Here is a 17,821-nt window from a genome sequence, read left to right as displayed (position 1 = left end):
TAAATGACTCAATTGATAAATGAAATAGAAATAACACTAAAAATAAAATGTAGGCATTCTTTAATTAATAAAATGTGACATAAACTGCTAATTGTGTTTCTGTATTAATTTACCTTTTTATAAATCCACTTTTTTATTTACTGTCCCAATGTAATTTTCCATTTATTAGTTTTTTTTCTTCACATTTTCTCCCCATTTATGTCTTCAAACATATTTCTGTATTATCTTGTCACATGTCTTTATGCATTTCTGGCTGTTGTTCACAGTGTAACATAACAATACATGTAAAACTTGACAAATGGAGTAAAAAATGAACAGGATATTGAAAAGGTAGGAGAATTCATTTGGAAGAAAATAAACATGGGCACAAATAAAAAACTGAAGTCTCAGTTCTGTCACATTTTATAAATTAATGCTTTGCTACATTTATTATTTATATTTATAGATAGATAGATAGATAGATAGATAGATAGATAGATAGATAGATAGATAGATAGATAGATAGATGTCATATTGCACGTGCAAACTTGACTGGAAAAAAACAAATAATGTGCTGTCTGCAACCCATGCGTCCGACTATGGTTTATGTCTGGACATGTCTATGAGTGATCACAGGAAGACAATAAATGTGTCTATAGAAAACAATGTGATATCCATTCACCTTAGTTCATTTCTCTACATACAGTTAGGGAAAAAAAATGGTTTCATGTTGGTTTGTGTTTGTATTTTGTTCAGCTGTACTAGAAAATGATATAAAATATAAATAGATTAATATTATCTATTACTGAAAGATGTCTCGTGAACTTTGCGTGTTATCAAGCAATAAAATAATCCAGGTTACAAAAATTGCATGGCGTGTAAAACACAAGTATCATGAATACTGCTTGGTCAATGATTCACCGTACGTGCCCCAGCTGCCAGTGGTTCAACTCTCACACACTTGCCCTAATCACGCAATAGGTCTGTGTAGCAGGAAATAAAAGGAGCTGCTTGTGGTTTGAGGCATTAGTGGAACTTGAGCCGCCCTTGATAGAGGACAGAAAACCTGCAAAGATGGGCTACCTCCTGTATTTCTCTGCTGAGACGTGGACCCTACTGGTTACCCTCATCACACTGTTATTTGTGTAAGTATTTGTATTGTATTCTATATGTGTTTGCCAGTGTGTATGATAAAAATAATCTCTTTTTATTGTGTTTTTTGTTTGTTTTGCACAGGTACGCCTACTGGCCATATGGAACATTTAAGAAAATGGGAATCCCTGGTCCCAAACCAGTCCCTTTTTTTGGCACTATGCTGGCATATAGAAAGGTTGGTAAACATCACTTTTCAGATTCAATGTGTCACATTTATACCCTCATGTAGAGGCTTAGCATAAATAGTGGTGCAATGAAACATTTGACAAAGACGAAACATTAAATATTTGTAGTAAATATCTTTAAAATTCTGTCATAGATACATTACTGTTTCCTTTATTTGTTTAAAGCTTTGAATGAATCTTTTCTTGGTAGTAAAGATAATATTGAGTGGAAGTCTTTTCTTTCTTTCTTATGAAAGTTTTTATTGTGCTTTCAAAAAATTAAGTAGTATGACATTAATATCTAAACAGTGAAACTATCATCTTTTCTATTCTATGTTGGCTATGCTTGTTGACAAAATAGAATGTCCCATGTAGTGTATGTATGAGAAAAATCCCCCAGTGGGATTTGAACAGTGTACATATCTTTTATTATTGAAGATGCATCTTACAGCCTTTAGGCACCATTTCAACTGTCTCCGCCTTTAGCTTAAGTAAGTTGTAAATGGATGTAAATCATTGTGAGAAATGACTTCTGTTTACTCCAGATAATCCAGAGACATTGCTGAGGACTGATGAAGGTTCTTAGTTATCCAGGTCATGGTACTTCTAAATGCTGTATCGTACACAACTGGACTCATTTCAGTTTCTCCAGACGTTTCACCTCTCATCCAAGAGGCTGTAGAGGCAGAACTGAAGAGGCATTCTGAATGAGATGTGAAATGTCTTCAAGAAAACTGAAACAAAGTCCAGTTGCCTACGATGCAGCACTTAGAATTGTTAAGGGCTGAATTTCCCAGGATTAAACTTGAAAAGGGGCAATTCATAACCTTTTTTTTTTTAGCCTTATTTCCTTCTCTATTTGTTGTGGTACTACACTTTGACCCTAGAAGTTCCCATTTTACAAATAGCCTAATATCTAATAAAGATGATAATAGTTTTGACCAAATATCTTGATTTTTGAAACTGACGATATTGTAGGGAGCACTTTTGTTACTTTCATAGAATATTAACACAATGAGATTTTTGATAAATGATTTTTACGTGGAAACGACGATTAAGTGGGTAAAATCAAGTATTAGAACAAGCAGAACAGTAGAACTGTCTAATCTAAGACGATACATAGTCTAACATCACGATAAAGCTATAATAATGATGAAATTGCCCAGCTCTAGTGGGTACGGAATGTGGGTTACGTAAGTGGGACTGTTTATAATTTAGACATTTAAATATTCCGCTCACTTAGATTTCAAGTGAATTGAAGCGGGGTGTTCAATCCATAATCTGTATTTCACTATTCTTGTACCCAGGGTTTCACTATCTTTGACGAAAATTGCTCCAAGAAATACGGGCCAACGTGGGGGTAAGTCTACAAGTTGTACAGTGTGTGTGTGTGTGTGTGTGTGTGTGTGTGTGTGTGTGTGTGTGTGTGTGTGTGTGTGTGTGTGTGTGTGTGTGTGTGTGTGTGCACTGCTTGTCACCACCTTCACAAGGCTAGTTTCTGTTTCACTGCACTAATACCTCACCTGGTCTTTTATTATCTTTCTAAACATATTCTCTTCTGCTGTTTTCATATTTAGCATTTTTGACGGCCGTCAGCCGGTGCTGTGTATCACAGATCCTGCCATGATAAAAACTGTCCTGATAAAGGAGTGTTACTCTCTCTTCACCAATCGCAGAGTATGCACATTCACTTCTTATATTACATCAATCACTTGTTATGGTTGCTGCATTTTAGTTGAGGTCTCGTCATCAACAGCAGGTCTTTTCTTACTACAGAATTTCCGTCTGAACGGGGAATTGTACGATGCGGTGTCCATCGCTGAGGACGATCAGTGGAGGAGGATCCGCAGTGTCCTCTCTCCCTCCTTCACCTCAGGAAGACTGAAGGAGGTAAGTGCTCCTCTGCCCTTTAAAACATGTTGAAAATAATAATTTTCAGGAAGGTCTGTGTTAAACAGTGTTTCTCTGTCCATCTGTCCCTGCCTGTGTCTCAGATGTTTGGGATAATGAAGCGCCACTCTGCTACCCTGCTCACCAGCATGAAAAAGAAGGCGGACAAGGACGAGCCCTTAGAGCTGAAGGAGTAAGGAAACTGAACTCCGACACAATTCTTTAATTTAGAGATAACTCTTTGTAAGTATGACAAGACTTCTCTGACGTGTTGGTGTGCTCTGTAGGTTCTTTGGTCCTTACAGTATGGATATTGTAACCAGCACATCCTTCAGTGTGGACATTGACTCACTCAACAACCCATCAGACCCCTTTGTGACTAACATCAAGAAGATGCTGAAGTTTGACCTTTTCAATCCTCTCATTCTTATTATTTGTACGTAATTACTTCTGTTTAATGCAGCAATTTGTGCTTTTGTCCTTCACCTGGCAGCTTAATCAACAGTATCTATAAAAGATAGCTGTTGTACTGTGAATGTTTACAGTTGATACAGTTACTGTATTTAATTGATGAATGTGTTGCTTTCTGCTTTGCTCCAGCTTTCTTCCCCTTCATGGCTCCTGTTTTTGAAAAGATGGAGTTTTCTTTCTTCCCCAAGTCTGTCACAGACTTCTTTTACGCTGCACTGCAGAAGATCAAGTCCAACCGAGTGACCAGCAGACAGAAGGTATTTCTGTCTGTGTGTGTGTGCGTTTGTGTATGTGCATCAAGCACAGTCAGAAATATAATCAATTTTTTTCATATATATACATGCATATGTCCACTTACAGAGTCGAGTGGATTTCCTTCAGTTGATGATTGACTCCCAGAACAACAAGAACCCCAGTGGAGTAGAGCAGGATAAAGGTGACACACATAAACACACACATATAGTGTCAGAATTTCTGTTTACACAACTTAAAGCTATTCTAAATCATTTGTTTGTTTGCTATCTTCTCAGGTTTAAGCGATCATGAGATCCTCTCTCAAGCAATGATTTTCCTGTTTGCTGGCTATGAAACAACCAGCAGCTCTCTCTGCTTTGTGGCTTACAATCTGGCCTTAAACCCTCACATCATGAAACGGCTGCAGGAGGAGATCGACGCCACCTTCCCTGAGAAGGTACGCTGAGAGGGTAGTGAGCGTGGTTTGAGGAAGAAGGGGTTCAGGATTCATTTTCATATGAATATAACAAAAGAACATAATAACATGAACTGTAAAAACAGATGACAAACCCTTGTTTGTTTAACATTTTCTTTTCAAAAATCATACAAATTTCCACAATACATCCTCAGATGCAGTCATGACAGTCATGATGACATAAATGTTACGCATTAAGTTCATTGATGTCCCATTGTTTTTGATTTATTTGAGCAACATTTCAAGCCTGAATATTTCATTTGAAGACACTTTCATTGGATTTTGGCCACTAGGAGGCAGAGAAACTGCACATCAAGTGGTATCGAGTGTATTTATCAAAACTTCTTTTGATATATTTTGGATTTTGGACAAATGGTATGCTACTCAAAATCCCATGTTAGAATTTACAAGATATTTACATTTTCCTGAAATGTTTAACGATTAAGAGCTATGGTGCAATTTGTTACACCAATGAGACTGTTGGATATTGAAATTGTAAAGGGTATATCAGTAACAGTGTGCTCTTCGCTTGTTACCTCTACCTGCACACCTCCGCTTGTTGTAGTTGTTAACTTTACCTAGTATGACAGAGTGGTGGTCTTCTGCTGAATCACATGTGCAAGACTTGACAGCGATCATGAATGTGTCTTTTTATATGTTTGGCTAGGCTCCAATTGAGTACCAGGTTCTGATGCAGATGGAGTATCTAGACTGCGTCATCAACGAGTCTCTTCGTTTGTACCCCATCGCTCCACGTCTGGAGCGTGTGGCCAAGGCAACTGTGGAGATAAATGGGCTTGTGATTCCAAAGGGTATGGTTGTCATGGTGCCCACATGGCCCCTGCACCGAAACCCAGACCTGTGGCCCGACCCGGAGGCGTTCAAACCCGAGAGGTATAGAAAGGTGTTAAGTTTACCAAAACAGCAGCAGTGAAGGCCTGAGCTCATCAGGTTATCAATACATTATTTTCTGTGTGTGTGTGTGTGTGTGTGTGTGTGTGTGTGTGTGTGTGTGTGTGTGTGTGTGTGCATCTGCAGGTTCAGCAAGGAGAACAAGGAGACATTTGATCCATACACATACATGCCTTTCGGGGCAGGGCCAAGGAACTGCATCGGGATGCGATTTGCGCTGGTGATGATGAAACTTGCGTTGGTGGAGATCCTCCAGAAGTACAGCTTCGCCCGGTGTAAGGAGACTGAGGTGAGACCACAGATGTTGAACTTTACACTGCCTGTTGATTGCTTTTTTATGATGTCCAAATGTTATTCGTTGAAAGTTTAATAGTGATGCCAAGGATTACATAATGCCAAAGGTAGCCAGTCAATGGTTTTATAAAGATATATTTGTTCAAATATCAAAATCCACCATCTCAGTTGAATTAGGACAAACATGATAAGGTGGTTGCTAAATAGCACATTCAATAAGCTCAGTGCTCTTTGCATGATTGGTTTATGTTGACATTGCTCACACTTCTTTTCCTCTTCACTTTCCTGCCAGGTGCCCCTTGAGATGGACATCCAGGGCCTGGTGATGCCAAAGCGACCGATCAAACTGAAGCTGGTGCCACGTACTGAACCCTCGTGCTAAAAAAACAACAGGATGAAGGATGATCAATTTAACTATGTTGCAGAGCTCTTGTGAATTAACACAATGTATGTTTGTCATTATTTTGTTCATGGTAGTAATAGGTTTTGTGTTCATCTGTAGAGTTACTTCTCTTTTTTGTTCCTGTGAAGCTTTTTAATCAATATTCATGCTACACTGCGAGACAGTCTGATCATTTGTAAATCGTGTGGTAACAATAAAGGACAGTTTGGATTTTTCTCATATGCAGTCATTCTTATTTGTGAACTGATTAATGTTATAGCTACAAAGCTACAACTGATTACAGCAGCATGACTGAGACACAAACACACAAAAACCATTGCACCATATATTATATATTTAATGCCACACAACAGCTCCACCCATTACCATCTTAACACTTGACTGTTAAATCATCATTTCTCAGTTAAAGATTTAACAAAGGACGTCCTATATTTTGCAGGTGTTCATGTTTTTCTTTCCATCTCATGGAAAATATGGCACTGAAATAAAAACAACATCACACAATTACTCTTGCTTAAAAGTTCTGCTTTTAAATCTTGTGTAAGTATGTAAGTCTAAATAGTATAATGTATGTAAGTGCCGGAAAAATTAGATCCATGAAGGCCCCACCTCACAAACGACATGACTCACAGGAACCTCCGCCAGTGCTGTGTTGCCAGACGGCACAGGATACCCCAGAGGTCCAGTTTACATGCCAAGACAGGTCAGAACCAAGTACAATGAACGCTCAGTCCTCCATCTGTGTGCTTGGCCACCAACGGTGTATGGGTGGGTGGTGCATGTCAAGTGGCATCCACACGAATGCAGGGATGGGACCCAAGGTTTCCTCGTCGTTAGTTCTTTTAAGGTTGTGTCCATGTGATGTGAATTCCAGTCATGTTATTCAGTTCTCCAGAAATCAACATGATTCATTGTAATACGATGTGAATGAGAACAGACATAGCAAAAGATAAAAGGTACAGATGAAATGCTTATTGTAGTACATTGAGGCAGCTTTGTCAGTTTCTAAAATTACAAATCTCCAGGACAGTTCAGCCTTTAGTGACGCATCTCTAAGTCCTCCCTAGTTGCACTCGACCGAACGCGTCACCAGCTTTAGTTTGATTGGGTTTTTGGGTCCAACACTGCCTTGGGGATCCATTGTCAAAGGAATCTGGGGAATGAACAGATTCACTTAATCAGAAATTCTCTCTTAATATAAATTATATAAAGCAATCATGTGGAATTTATCAACCTGAGGATGTCATTTAAATATGTTCACCTCTGTCTCCTCACAGACTGAGAAGCTGTAGTTCTGTAAAACTTCCACCAAGGCCAGTTTAACCATCACCAGAGCAAAACGCATCCCGATGCAGTTCCTCGGCCCGAGCCCAAATGGCAGATAGGTGTATTGGTTGATGTTCTGCTTGTTCTGCTTACTAAATCTTGAAAAACAATCATACCGTAACACAAGCAAATAGAACTTACATGACTTTTGAGGGCTGTGATTGGACTAATACAAATGACTAAAGGATCAATTCAAAACAATTACATTATTTTGTTTTACTAATGCCATACACCACTCTCCATTAGAAAATACATTAAATCATTATGAAACATCAAGAGTTTTTAGGGAAACCAGAGATATATATTTATTATCAGAGTTTCTTAAAAGTTGCTCTGGAGACTTAATGTACCTGTCAGGTTTGAACTCCTCTGGCTCCGGCCACAGCTCTGGGTCATGGTGCAGAGCGTAGACTGGAATCATAACAAGCATGTTTTTTGGGATTGTAACTCCATTGACCTTGACTGTTTGTTTGGCTATTCGCTCCAGACGGCCAGCTGGAGGGTAGAATCTGTTGACAAAACAAAAATATGCTTAAAAATAGTGAATGTCTTTATCAGACTGAATACTTGTCTCACTAACCTATTGTTGGCTGGATAGGTTTCAAGCCCTTGTTTTCAAGTCCCTGCCCTATCTAATCAAATGTAGATAGATTCTCTTTCCTCTTTTCTAACAATTCTTCTTCTTGTTTCCAGGGGTGCAACATGTTGGTCTCGACTAAAACATCTTGCCAGACATTGGATGGATAACTCCAGCAGTCCTGTACTTTATTGTATTTACTATGAAAACTTCTTGACCTAACATTACATCGTCAGTCTAGTCTGTTGAGACGTCATCTAGCACATGAAAATTGGCACATTACCTCAGACCCTCACTGACAACACTGTCTAGGTACTCCATCTGCATCAGAGCTTCATATTGGATCGGACCCTGCAGAGTTGACACGATTCACATGTTTTATCTTTAAGTTTCATCGAGAAAATGAAACAGAGAGAATGTTGATGTAGGGTCTCATTCATCCAGGTCATGGCAAATCCAGGTGCTGTATTGTAGGCAACTGGACATGTTTCAGTATCTTGAAGACGTTTCACCTCTCATCCAAGAGGCTTCTTCAGTTCTAACTAACACACTCTGTGTGGGAGTGTGCTTACAGAGTCATTAAGGACATGTGTGAGCTCTGAGTCGACTCCTGTACCAAAAACGTGTGCTTTACCTTATTAGGGAAAGTGGAGTCTATCTCCGCTTGCAAGCGTTTCATCACTTCAGGGTTTCGTGCCAAACTGTAGGCCAGTAAAGTGAGGGTGGTGCTGCTCGTCTCGTAACCAGCGAACACAAGCATTGTTACTTGTGAGATGATCTCATGATCAGTGAGGCCTGTTAGGAAGGCAGGATGAACGGAGAGAAGATTCAGAAGGTGTCAGAACCTTTGGTGTGAATACATGTGAGCATGAATGTGTGCATCACCGTGTAGTTACCTTTATTTTGTGTTTGATTCTCGGGTCCACTGGCAGTCTGATAGTCAATCATGTTTTGAAGAAAATCTCTTGAGTTCTGAAAACAGGTCAGATAATTTGCATGTTCACCTGTTCGTGTGTGCATTTGTCATGTGGTGTGACAATATACATTATACCATAAGATGACATATATTTGAAGACTAATAGAGATTTTGTTTTATGTTGCAATTTTAGTGGATTTTTGAATATTAGGAATTTTTTGTGCAATGAATTACTTTAATTGTAAGATTTAGTGTCTGATTGGCGTCTTTGGATAATATTACATGATTGATATCAGCAAATGGTCTGCACGTACTTCAAATTTCCTTCCTTTCCTGAGCACATTCAGGTCATCTTATCCATATTTGCTGAAGCTTCAGTTTTTTAAAGCCTGTTCTTGACCTCAGAAACAGCATCTCACCAACGATCATACATTATCTATTGTTGACGATTGTATGCAATAATGGAAAGGGCCAGCAATGCTATTAAATGGAAATATCAAATCTTAGGTCAAGATGAGACATCCTTAAATAACGCAGAATAAAAACAGAAATTTGAACATCCAAAGACCATAAAGACTTTGAGAAGATTTAGTCAACTATCTGTTGATGGTTTTTCGAATGGATTTCGTTAAATTATTCTTTATCATCATATATACATACATACTTATACAAATACATATATATCAAACTTAAAACGTATTGCCATTTTCAATCATGAGAGTAACACAAAGTGAACAATAAAAACAATGCCAGACAGTAAGATTTGTCATACTGCTATTGAATATTTTGACCATTTTGCACACACCTAGTTGTGTTTTTTTTCCTGACCTGCTGTGAGCTCCCATTGCGTTCTGCTCTGACCTTCTCCACAAGCGCTTTAAAGAAAGTAGTAGTGGACCTTGGGAAGAGGGAGACTCCCAGCAGCTCCAAGATAGGGAGAAATATGGGAAACCATGCTGACAAGGCAAAGGGGGGTAAAAATGATAAATTAAAGGTCCCACGTTATGCTCTTTTTCAGATTCATACTTTTATTAAGGGTGTCTACTAGGAAAAGTTTATATGCGTTAGTGTTCAAAAAATACAATATCTTTCTCATATTCTCCTGCAGCAGTGAGCAAATGCACTGTGTGTGTGCACTGTATACTCTGGATTGAGGGATTATTGGCCTGGTCGATTATTGTATCTAAGATCAAGCATTTTTCTGAGAATTGGAAATATATTTGTTTTATCCAATGGCTGATAAAATAAACCATACATTTCAAAATGTGATACTTTGGCTGCCATGCAGCCTCCAATCTGCAAAGTAAAGGCTGATTTTTAGTTGAACATAAACTCCAAGCAGAGCTAATGCTGTAACCTAGGCAAGTTGCCTTCGCCAATAGTGTGCATTTATGTGTGCGCTGCCAGTGGTGATGCACAGATTTCCAGCTGTACTTTCCTCTTTAAACACACCAACTCCTTTGGCTCACAGCTGTGTCTCTGGGCTAGGGAGGGTGGACAGGCAGAGTGACTGCAGGGAGGTCTACCTGCACCTCCGCCTAGAAGCTAAAAGACGCTTTTCCACCGAGCAGATCTATTACCGTCGCTGAGGGTATTGACCGTATATTTGTGACATAGCAACTTTACAGAGGTCCCAAAGGCTCCTTAATGACCTAGTTTCTGCAAACAGACTGTGCACATTTCTACATGGGTTGAGCTTTTCGTTAAGATTGCCTTCTTTATATAGGATCTTGACATGACTTGTAATCAAAAAAGTCATAGACATGTCACTTATGCTACAGATGTCACTTTAGATCACAGATAGTACCTGCGAACATGAAAGGTATTAGGGAAAATCTGAACAGCTTGGAGAGATGGGTGATGAAGGGACTTGGACTTGAAGGGTTGCTGATTGAGTCCATATCCACACTGAACACACAGCTCGCCATCACATCAATAGTATAGGCTCCAAAGAAGCTGGAACAGACAATAAACAAATCAGTGATAAGTGGTTAATTCCTGTACCACAGATAGAGTTTCCTTAGTTAGGGGCAAATGAGTTATCTAATTTAATCTCTGCATCAATTTCCAGAAATATTTGAAAATGAATGAGAAATCTTTGTTTGTGTCTAATTTCTTGAATGAACAGTTCAACAATATGAAAAAACAGCTAAAAAACTGCTTTCTTGCCAACTGATACACTCGTCTGTGGGGTAAATATAAAACCGGCGGTCGTTAGCTCAGCACAAGACAATAACAGCCCAAAGGTAACAAACTCCACCTAACAACTGTCATGACTCTTGGTTTGTTTGTTCTTGTTTCTGGTTTTTGGCTTCTTGTATTTGATTAACATATTTGTATCTTGTCTTGTGTTATGTTTTGCTTTTTCCATGTCTTGTGTCTCATGTTTTGATGTTCCATGTCTTGTGTCTCATGTTTTGATGTTCCATGTCTTGTGTCTCATGTTTTGATGTTCCTTGCCCTCATGTGTCCTTTAAGTTTCTCCTATGTTCTTCCCTCTGGCTCCCTCTGTCTGTTGTCTTGTTCCCTCCTGGTCTGTTCCTCTGTGCTCCTCCCCCTCATCATCACACCTGGTTTCCTTCCTCCTCTCTCCTCACCTGTGCCTCGTCATGTCATTAGTGTCTGTGTATTTAGTCTCTGTGTTTCCCCTCACTCCTCGCCCAGTCATTGTATTCTGTCTAGTGGATTCTGTCTCGTGTATTCTGTTTGCTGATACCTGTCTCTGGTCTACGCTCCTGTTCTTGCTCTCGTCCATGTTCCTGCCCATGTTCCTGTCCATGCTCGTTTTCCCTAAACCCCAACCTGACAGAATGACTGGGACTTATAAAATGGACCGAGCAGTTAATGGCATTGAGATAATCCGTTGGTACCAGGACTTTGTTAATAACCCCACCAGCAGGGCTCGGCAGATAGCGGCTAGCAAACTTTTCTTTCAAGCCTACGACTCAGCCCATGCCTCAGTCACAGCCAAGCTACCAGCCCAAGGCCATGCCTCAGCTCCAGCCTCAGCCCATGCCTCAGCCCATGCCACAGCTCCAGCCTCAGTCCATGCCACAGCCGAAGTATCTCCTTTTTGGGGAACCCGGCTTGCCTTCAAAGTGCCCCCACCGAGAAAGCGACGAACCCGTCCACGTCCTGGCTCCCTGAAGTCAGGCTCAGGGGCCTCAGCCACAGCCACAGCCACAGCAAAGCTCCCAGCACAGGCCGCAGCCGCAGCCACAGCCCAAGCCACAGCCCAAGCCGCAGCCACAGCCGAGCTTCCAGCCCAGGCCTCAGCCTCAGCTAAGCTCACAGCCCAGGCCGCAGCCACAGCCGAGCTTCCAGCCCAGGCCTCAGCCTCAGCTAAGCTCACAGCCCAGGCCGCAGCCACAGCCGTAGCCACAGCCGAGCTTCCAGCCCAGGCCACAGCCGAGCTTCCAGCCCAGGCCGCAGCCACAGCCGAGCTTCCAGTCCAGGCCACAGCCACAGCCGAGCTTCCAGCCCAGGTCGCAGCCACAGCCGAGCTTCCTGCCCAGGCCGCAGCTTCAGCCACAGCCGAGCTTCCTGCCCAGGCCGCAGCCTCAGCCACAGCCGAGCTCTCAGCCCAGGCCTCAGCCTCAGCCACAGCCGAGCTCCCAGTCCAGGCCTCAGTCTCAACCCCGTCGACACCAGCCAGTGGCCCCCAGTCGGCGGTCCGGTCGACACCAGCCAGTGGCCCCCAGTCGGCGGTCCGGTCGACACCAGCCAGTGGCCCCCAGTCGGTGGTCCGGTCGACACCAGCCAGTGGTTTTCAGTCGGCGGTCCAGATGAGGCCTGTACCTGCACCTCGGTCGGAGGACCGGCCGAGGCCTGTACCTGCACCTCGGTCGGAGGACCGGCCGAGGCCAGTTCCTGCACCTCGGTCGGAGGACCGGCCGAGGCCAGTTCCTGCACCTCGGTCGGAGGACCGGCCGAGGCCAGTTCATGCACCTCGGTCGGAGGACCGGCCGAGGCCCACGCCACGTCTTGTTCATGCACCTCGGTCGGAGGACCGGCCGAGGCCCACGCCACGTCTTGTTCATGCACCTCGGTCGGAGGACCGGCCGAGGCCCACGCCACGTCTTGTTCATGCACCTCGGTCGGAGGACCGGCCGAGGCCCACGCCACGTCTTGTTCATGCTCCTCGGTCGGAGGACCGGCCGAGGCCCACGCCACGTCTTGTTCATGCACCTCGGTCGGAGGACCGGCCGAGGCCCACGCCACGTCTTGTTCATGCTCCTCGGTCGGAGGACCGGCCGAGGCCCACGCCACGTCTTGTTCCTGCACCTCGGTCGGAGGACCGGCCGAGACCCACGCCACGTCTTGTTCCTGCACCTCGGTCGGAGGACCGGCCGAGGCCCACGCCACGTCTTGTTCATGCACCTTGGTCGGAGGACCGACCGAGGCCCACGCCACGTCTTGTTCATGCACCTCGGTCGGAGGACCGGCCGAGGCCCACGCCAGGTCCAGCGCCTGTTCCTGCTCCTCGGTCGGAGGATCGGCCGAGGCCCACGCCACGTCCAGAGCCTGCTCCTGCTCCTCGGTCGGAGGATCGGCCGAGGCCCACGCCAGGTCCAGAGCCTGCTCCTGCTCCTCGGTCGGAGGACCGGCCGAGGCCCACGCCAGGTCCAGCGCCTGCTCCTGCACCTCGGTCGGAGGCCCGGCCGAGTCCCACGCCAGGTCCTGCGCCTGCTCCTGCACCTCGGTCGGAGGCCCGGCCGAGTCCCACGCCAGGTCCTGCGCCTGCTCCTGCACCTCGGTCGGAGGCCCGGCCGAGTCCCACGCCAGGTCCTGCGCCTGCTCCTGCACCTCGGTCGGAGGCCCGGCCGAGTCCCACGCCAGGTCCTGCGCCTGCTCCTGCACCTCGGTCGGAGGCCCGGCCGAGTCCCACGCCAAGTCCAGTGTCTGCACCTCGGTCGGAGGCCCGGCCGAGTCCCACGCCAAGTCCAGTGTCTGCACCTCGGTCGGAGGCCCGGCCGAGTCCCACGCCAAGTCCTGTGTCTGCACCTCGGTCGGAGGCCCGGCCGAGTCCCACGCCAAGTCCAGTGCCTGCTCCTCGGTCGGAGACCCGGCCGAGTCCAGTGCCCGCTCCTCGGTCAGGGGTCCGGCCGAGGTCATTTATTGCCAGAGACCCTTCATCGGCTCCCAGGCCACCAGCTCCCGGCAAAACTCCGTCGGTGGTCCGGCCCAGGCCCTGGAGGGTTTCCCAGCCAGTGGTCTGGTCACCTGTGGGTCTCAGCCCACGCTTTTGCCGCCAGCCTCCAGCGGGTTCCAGCCCTCGCCTACGCCTGTGGTCACCAGCCTCCAGCGCTTACGTCCTCGCCATCAGCCTCCAGCGAGTTCCAGGCAGCACCTACGCCTTTGCCTTCGCCTTCGCCTTCGCCACCAGCCTCCAGGGGGTCCCAGCCCGCACCTACGCCTTCGCCTTCGCCTTCGCCTTCGCCTATGCCTACGCCTTCGTCGCCGCCCTCCGGCGAGTTCCAGGCCACGCCTACGCCTTCGTCGTCGCCCTCCGGCCAGTTCAAGGCCACGCCTACGTCTTCGTCGTCGCCCTCCGGCGAGTTCAAGGCCGCGCCTACGCCTTCGTCGTCGCCCTCCGGCGAGTTCAAGGCCGCGCCTACGCCTTCGTCGTCGCCCTCCGGCGAGTTCAAGGCCGCGCCTACGCCTTCGTCGTCGCCCTCCGGCGAGTTCAAGGCCGCGTCTACGCCTTCGTCGCCGGCCTCCAGCGAGTCTGAGACAGCGCCTACGCCTTGGTCACCGGTCTCCAGCAGGTTCCAGCCTGCGCCTCAGTCCACGTCCCTGGTTCCCAGTGGGCCCCAGTTCTCGCCTCCACCTTGTTTATTTGAACCTTGGTCCTCCCCCTGAACCCCTCCACCCTCCCGGCTTTGACTCTGGCCCTCCTCCTGACCCCCTCCACCCTCCCGGCTTCGACTCTGGCCCTCCTCCTGACCCCCTCCACCCTCCCGGCTTTGACTCTGGCCCTCCTCCTGACCCCCTCCAACCTCCCGGCTTCATTTGGACTTTAAATGTATGTCTTGAGGGACATCTGGGAGCTGTCCCTTAAGGGGGGGGTTCTGTCATGACTTTTGGTTTGTTTGTTCTTGTTTCTGGTTTTTGGCTTCTTGTATTTGATTTACATATTTGTATCTTGTCTTGTGTTATGTTTTGCTTTTTCCATGTCTTGTGTCTCATGTTTTGATGTTCCATGTCTTGTGTCTCATGTTTTGATGTTCCATGTCTTGTGTCTCATGTTTTGATGTTCCTTGCCCTCATGTGTCCTTTAAGTTTCTCCTATGTTCTTCCCTCTGGCTCCCTCTGTCTGTTGTCTTGTTCCCTCCTGGTCTGTTCCTCTGTGCTCCTCCCCCTCATCATCACACCTGGTTTCCTTCCTCCTCTCTCCTCACCTGTGCCTCGTCATGTCATTAGTGTCTGTGTATTTAGTCTCTGTGTTTCCCCTCACTCTTTGTCCAGTCATTGCTTTCTGTTTGCGGTTCCATGCTCCATGCTCCATGCTCCATGCTCCATGCTCCATGCTCCATGCTCCATGTTCCATGTTCCATGTTCCATGTTCCATGTTCCTGTCCATGCTCGGTATGTTTTTGGTTTTGAGTTTTTTTTATGTTTGAGTTGAACTTTGAATTTTGTTTGCTACTTTGTCTTGCCCTTTAAGTTGTTACTTTACCTGTCTGATTCTTGTTTGCTACTTTGCCTGTTGAATTTTTGCCTGCTTTTGTTTTTTGTAATCAGCTTTTTTAATAAAGCTCGCCTTACGTTTGTTCATCCCCATCTCTGCCTCAAGTGTACTGCGTTTAGGTCCACATTTTCCCTTCCATAGTTTTCCCCTAAACCCCAACGTGACAACAACACTTCTAAAGCTCACACATGAACATGTTTGTTTCTCGGGTGGTCATCTTGGTTGGTGTTCTATCACTTTAAATAAAAAATAAAAATTACTAAGTTTGATTCATCTAATATTAAGAATTTACAGCGAGTTATTACTCACTCTTTCATAGTTATGACTTCATTATTGCGCGCTTTGGACTGCAGGCAGGTTGTCAGCTTGTGGGAATGATGTTTCATGATGCTAAACATCTTAGGAAAAGGAAAAAAGCAAAACATTAACAGAAGTACATAACGTGAAGATGAAACAAGTTGAGGAAAATTTGTGAAATCGATAATTTACCTCTTTTATACGGCCAGAGGTGAAGTTAGGAGAGAGGATGTTACGAAGCCGTCTCCATTGATAATCCTCAGCAAGATTCACAGCATCATAGAGCTCCCCATTCAGGAGGAAGTTCTAAAGGAGCAGAGCGGTCAGCACACCTGAGTTTATGCATGTTTGGGTTCACAATTATAAGTGTAACCAGTGTAATAACCATGATTGGCCAGTATTTGATTTCCCATCTCAAAAACATTCTCACAAGTTCCTTTTGAAGGTGACATAGTTTGCTCTAATTAGTGTACAAAGGATCACATTACATTATGTCTTTTGTACCCTGTGTTTGTTAATATGTGCCAGTTCTCACCCGCCGGTTGGTAAAGTGGGTCAGGCACTCCTTCACCAGGATGGTTTTCAACATGTCAGGGTCCATCACAGCTAGCACAGGCTTCACTAACTCATATCCTCTGGACATTTACACAAACACATGTGAGAGGATCTGGGGTCAAAACCTACTAAACACTTTGGCAAAGCTTAAAATCATGTGGTTTGGTGTTGAACACAACTAACAATAATTATACCTAAAATATTAACTTTAATCTATGTTTAATTTATGAGTTTTGATTACATATGCAAACTACAAAAGTTCAATGTAAAGTGTCACATTTAACACAAAGTTTTTATATCATGTTTAGTGAATGTAAATGATTTAAATTACTTAGTCTGATTAAAGTAAATTAATTAAGACTTGTTCATAAACCTTATGTGTTTATTCAAATATAACATAAAGTTAAGGGGAACTTCAACATAAACATATTGTGGAATGTAATTCTCGTGTAGCAGAATTAGACGAAACATTTCTATTGAATTAAAATACTCAAAGTAAATGTTTTGGGCATAGGTATTTCTTGAGCGTAGGGTTATTTCTTACAGTGTGTTAACATTGTGCCACATGAGAGCATTTACTCACCCCCACACTCTCCCATACTTTTTTGCACACTCCTTGTCATCTAAGTAGTAAACCTTGTAACAGAGAATACATTTTCAAATTACATAATTGTATCTTCACCAACACAGTTCATTATTTTACTCATATGACCGAAATCATGAAATTATGGTCATTTAGTTTTAAAGATTTATGTACAGTACTGTGCCTGCCAACTGTTCCCCAGTACATGATCGGCTTGGGACCCGGGATCCCCAACTTCTCAAATGTCTTGTGAGTCCCTTTGCCATACCTGTTCACAACATTACATCACACCTTTAAATAGTATCAAATTACAGTTAACTTGAAAGGAAAAAGTTTAATGATCAGTGCATTATTTTAAGCGACCAATTTCACCTCAAGTACTTTGACTAAAATCAATCGAACGTAACACTCTTACATTACAAATACACCGATACATGTGATCAGCAGAATCCATGTTTCTAAAGAGAAGAAAGGCAGGTAGTCCATGGCTCTCTGTTGCTCGACCGCACTGTTGTGATCTCAACTCTGCACTGAACTGAACTCTGTCTGCATGTCCACAACACATGATTGCACACCCTCCCTGTTATATAAACTCTGACTCTGCTATGGAGGACCGAAACTGACAATATCAAAAATACTAATAAAATCACATAAATTACTCAATAGATAAATGAACCAGAAATAACACTAAAAATGAAATGTAGGCATTCATTAATTCATAAAATGTGACATACACTGCTAGTTGTGGTTCTGTATAAATTTGCCTTTTCATAAATCCACTTTTTATTCACTGTACTGTAATTTTCCATTTATTATTTTTTTCCCTTCACATTTTCTCCCAATTTATGTCCTTAAACATATGACTTTCTCTATCATCTTTTTACATGTCTTCATGCATT

General features: G+C 44.1%; 2 protein-coding genes across 4 annotated transcripts; one reads left to right on the top strand and one right to left on the bottom strand.

The window, feature by feature from the left end:
* The first annotated feature begins 965 nt into the window (after positions 1 to 965).
* Positions 966 to 6,196, top strand: LOC119027172 (cytochrome P450 3A40-like). The gene is made up of 13 exons (XM_037112122.1): positions 966 to 1,124; positions 1,216 to 1,309; positions 2,606 to 2,658; positions 2,876 to 2,975; positions 3,075 to 3,188; positions 3,293 to 3,381; positions 3,476 to 3,624; positions 3,789 to 3,916; positions 4,020 to 4,095; positions 4,190 to 4,350; positions 5,036 to 5,262; positions 5,407 to 5,569; positions 5,867 to 6,196. Exons 1-13 carry the CDS (start codon positions 1,054 to 1,056, stop codon positions 5,954 to 5,956), a joined length of 1,515 nt encoding a protein of 504 aa, XP_036968017.1. The 5' UTR covers positions 966 to 1,053; the 3' UTR covers positions 5,957 to 6,196.
* LOC119027190 (cytochrome P450 3A30-like) lies at positions 6,037 to 17,479 on the bottom strand. Of its 3 annotated transcripts, none has more exons than XM_037112156.1 (14): positions 17,338 to 17,479; positions 17,097 to 17,190; positions 16,923 to 16,975; positions 16,320 to 16,419; positions 15,977 to 16,090; positions 15,797 to 15,885; positions 10,604 to 10,752; positions 9,625 to 9,752; positions 8,777 to 8,852; positions 8,515 to 8,675; positions 8,164 to 8,231; positions 7,654 to 7,812; positions 7,239 to 7,401; positions 6,037 to 7,130 (listed from the first exon to the last, which is right to left on the bottom strand). In XM_037112156.1, the coding sequence occupies exons 1-14, from the start codon at positions 17,406 to 17,408 to the stop codon at positions 7,041 to 7,043; spliced, it is 1,515 nt and encodes a 504-aa protein (XP_036968051.1). In that variant the 5' UTR covers positions 17,409 to 17,479; the 3' UTR covers positions 6,037 to 7,040. The 3 variants fall into 3 exon arrangements, with proteins under 3 accessions (XP_036968051.1, XP_036968060.1, XP_036968068.1); XM_037112165.1 differs by having other exon boundaries at positions 17,102 to 17,190; XM_037112173.1 differs by having other exon boundaries at positions 17,102 to 17,471.
* Positions 17,480 to 17,821: the final 342 nt, after the last annotated feature.

Source organism: Acanthopagrus latus, chromosome 1 (genome assembly GCF_904848185.1).
Source record: "Acanthopagrus latus isolate v.2019 chromosome 1, fAcaLat1.1, whole genome shotgun sequence".
Taxonomy (NCBI): domain Eukaryota; kingdom Metazoa; phylum Chordata; class Actinopteri; order Spariformes; family Sparidae; genus Acanthopagrus; species Acanthopagrus latus.
Note: the sequence above shows the minus strand (reverse complement) of the source record. Positions and strands in the feature narration are given on the sequence as shown.